Consider the following 3,499-nt stretch of genomic DNA (forward strand, 5'->3'; position numbering starts at 1 on the left):
TCGACCCATATCTCTACCTGCTAGCTAGTATACTCTGAATGGAACTAAAGCTCACTGTGTCCTCTATGGTTTTCAGAAGTTGGATAGAAGCGGATTGCAGATGGCTAACATGGATAGAAGTTGGATCTATAATAGTGAACCCTTTTCACCAGAGTTTATGGATGGTGTTGATAGATTCATGGAACATGTCAGCAGTAGATATAATGCAGATGAGAAGATCAAGTGCCCATGTCAAAAATGCTTGAACCAGAAAGAGAAAAGTCAAGATGATGTACAGGAGGATATCAAAATCAATGGAATGTCTAGGTGCTATACTAGGTGGGTTCACCATGGAGAGGAATATAATGTTCCTGGACAAGATGGACAAGATGTAGAGGAATATAATGTTCCTGGACAAGATGGTGAACTTGCTGATGTACCAGAGGATATGTCATGGGATGTAAATGACCAGGCACCACTTCATGAGGCAGGACAAGCTGAAGATGTCTTCGATGACGGTGGAAGGGGAGTTTAGGGGTTGATTCAAGATTTGTGCGACGCAGCAAGCCATGGCTTTGGTGGTAACTTATATAAACAAATAATGGAAGAGGCAAAGCTTGAACTTTATCCAGGATGCACCGAGGAGTCTAGGCTATCTTTCATTATTAAACTGCTGCATATAAAAGTGTACAATCAGATAACAACATCTGGGTTCGATGCTATGCTTGAGTTGCTTTCTGGATCTTTAAAGAATGTGCCCGAACTTCCTAAGTCCTATAACGAAATGAAAGCTCTGCTTCGAAAGCTTGGTTTTGGTTATGTTTCCATTCATGTGTGCAAGTATGATTGTGCCTTATTTTGGAGAGACCATGAAGACGATGACCATTGCCCAGTTTGTGGATTCACAAGATGGAAAGTGAACAAGGAGGGTAGAAAGAAAGTTCCTCACAAGGTCCTTCGTTACTTTCCAATAATTCCACGCCTTCAAAGGCTTTTCATGTTAAAGCAGCGGGCACAATATGCAAGATGGCACAAGGAAAAGAGGGTAGTAGTTCCAAATGAAATGAGACATCCTGCTGATGGGGAAGCTTGGAAAGATTTTGATGAGACTTTCAAGTCTTTTGCAGATGATCCCCGTAGTTTGAGGTTAGGCATTGCTACTGATGGATTTAACCCATTTGGTCAGATGAGCAATTCATATGGCATATGGCCAGTGATAGTGGTACCATACAATTTTCCACCATGGATGTGTATGGACCAATCCAATTATATGCTTGCTTTACTAATTCCAGGCAAAAAATCACCAGGCAAAGATTTCCATGTGTCCATGCAACCTTTGATAGCAGACCTGAAACAGCTTTGGAGGGGTGTAAAAACTTATGATGCAGTTGAAGGCAAAGATTTCAGCCTGCGTGCAGCAATTCTGTGGGGAATCCATGACTACCCTGCATTAGGCACCATGTCAGGCAGAACCACTAAAGGTTACTTCGCATGTGTGTACTATGATGAGAATCCATGCTCCTGCAGTCTTAGAAACAAAATTGGTTTCATAGACCATAGACGTTTCCTCCTGGCCAACCATAAATGGAGGACAAACAAATCTTTCAATGGCAAGCATGAAAAAAGAGACCAGCCAAGGAAATTTACTACAGATGAGGTTATGGCAAGGTTGAATGAAGTTTCCTATGTTCCAGGCAAGAATCTAGATATGCCAAAAACAAGAAAACGACGCCGTAGTGAAGATGAACCAATATGGCATTTGAAGGTTAGCTTGTATGATTTGGAATACTGGCCAAAACTGAAGCTACATCACAACCTTGATGTTATGCACATAGAGAAAAACATATGTGAGAACATTTTGTCAACTCTACTTAATATTCCAAACAAGACAAAGGACACCATCAATGCTAGACTAGATTTGGAGGACAGAGGTATGAGAAAAGAGCTTCATTTGCTTGATGACAGTGGTAGTTCATCATCAAAGCCAAGAGCTTGTTATGTTCTAAAACCAGAAGACAGGAAGAAGTTCTTGCAATTTGTGAGCAATGTTAAGTTTCCAGATGGCTATGCCTCCAATATATCAAGATGTGTCAATATGGAGGGAGGAGTATCTATGCATGGGCTGAAAACACATGACTGTCATATAATGCTGCAACATATCTTACCAGCTGGCCTTCGTGGTTTGGTGCGCAAAGATGTATACGAAGTAATTGCTGAATTGGGTACATTTTTTAGACAACTTTGCTCCAAAACTCTAAAGGTTGATGCACTACACCAGATGAAGGAGGATATTGTGCTTATCCTTTGCAAGCTAGAGAAAATTTATCCTCTAGCATTCTTTGATGTTATGGTTCACCTAGCAGTACACTTACCTAGTAGAGACCTCATCGAGAGCCTTCGGCGACAAAAACATACACCTCAAGGTGATGAAGCAGTCGACATGGATGAAGATGAAGATGAAACCTATCTTGAGTACCATAGTCCAGAAGAAGAAGGCAATACTTCAGGAGAAGATGATGATGACTGACCTTTGCATTATATTTGTGGAGAGTTGTGAACCATGAACTTCCTGTTAATGATTTCATTGCATTTGAATTATGCTAGTACATTTGTATATGAATTGTGAAATTGTAAGACCTTATATGCAATTCTGTTCAGATGATGCAATTCCTAGATTTCAATCACAGAATGCAAGGTATTCTGTCCAGATTTCGATGTTTTCATGACACCTGATAATGTCATATAATGTCCACATTCTGTCATAAAATGTATAGAATCTGTCACAAAATGAGTAGACTGCAACTTATATATATATACATTGTGCCATAATTTTAGTGAACACAAGTAAACCATCATAAGCAAAAGGATCCACATTACCAACATACAGCATGTTTCAAAACAAGAGCACATACGTCCACCACAATAGGTTCAATACAACATGTTCTTTAACACTACAAGCCCATACTTCATCAACATTGCCTACTTGAGCATTACAGCTAAACCTAAGACGATGACCAACACCAGGAATATTGTTACATTCACACATCCACACACAAGACAAATGCAGGTTCCCATGCCTTGCCTATTCTTGCCAACCATTTCCTTCACCTCCTTAAGATTTTCCTCCAAGCTTTTAACTTTTCCTACCAGCTCGGGAACTTCTGTTGTCGAAGCTGCTTCAATGGTCGAGGAAGCTGGAAGTAGATAACCATTGTCTAGAAGGTACACGAAATATTCCTCCTCGAACCAATAGCTTTTACATCTCCCCTACATCCAAACGACAATCACACACATTTTAACACCAATAGTGTAGGGAAGGACATTCAGACAACCACTAACACTACCATGATCAGGGAAGCACATTCAAACAAGAATGAAAATTGTGAAACATATACTAAACCACTGAACTGACATTTCCATAGCCTTGCCGTGGGCACTTGAAAAACCTATTTCCAACATTGCGCTGAGACTTCGTGGTAGTGGCCGCAAACAGCCGCACATCCTTGCAAGTCGGGCAAGT

General features: G+C 40.5%; 1 protein-coding gene across 1 annotated transcript; it reads left to right on the forward strand.

The window, feature by feature from the left end:
- Positions 1-580: 580 nt before the first annotated feature.
- On the forward strand, positions 581-2,506 carry LOC136489775 (uncharacterized). Its single transcript, XM_066486324.1, has one exon. It carries the CDS (start codon positions 581-583, stop codon positions 2,504-2,506), a length of 1,926 nt encoding a protein of 641 aa, XP_066342421.1.
- The last annotated feature ends 993 nt before the right edge of the window (positions 2,507-3,499 follow it).

Source organism: Miscanthus floridulus, chromosome 10 (assembly GCF_019320115.1).
Source record: "Miscanthus floridulus cultivar M001 chromosome 10, ASM1932011v1, whole genome shotgun sequence".
NCBI classification, from domain to species: Eukaryota; Viridiplantae; Streptophyta; class Magnoliopsida; order Poales; family Poaceae; genus Miscanthus; species Miscanthus floridulus.

Coding starts and splice junctions, on each gene's coding strand:
- LOC136489775 (XM_066486324.1), top strand. CDS start 581: ATGGAAGAGGCAAAGCTTGAACTTTATCCAGGATGCACCGAGGAGTCT.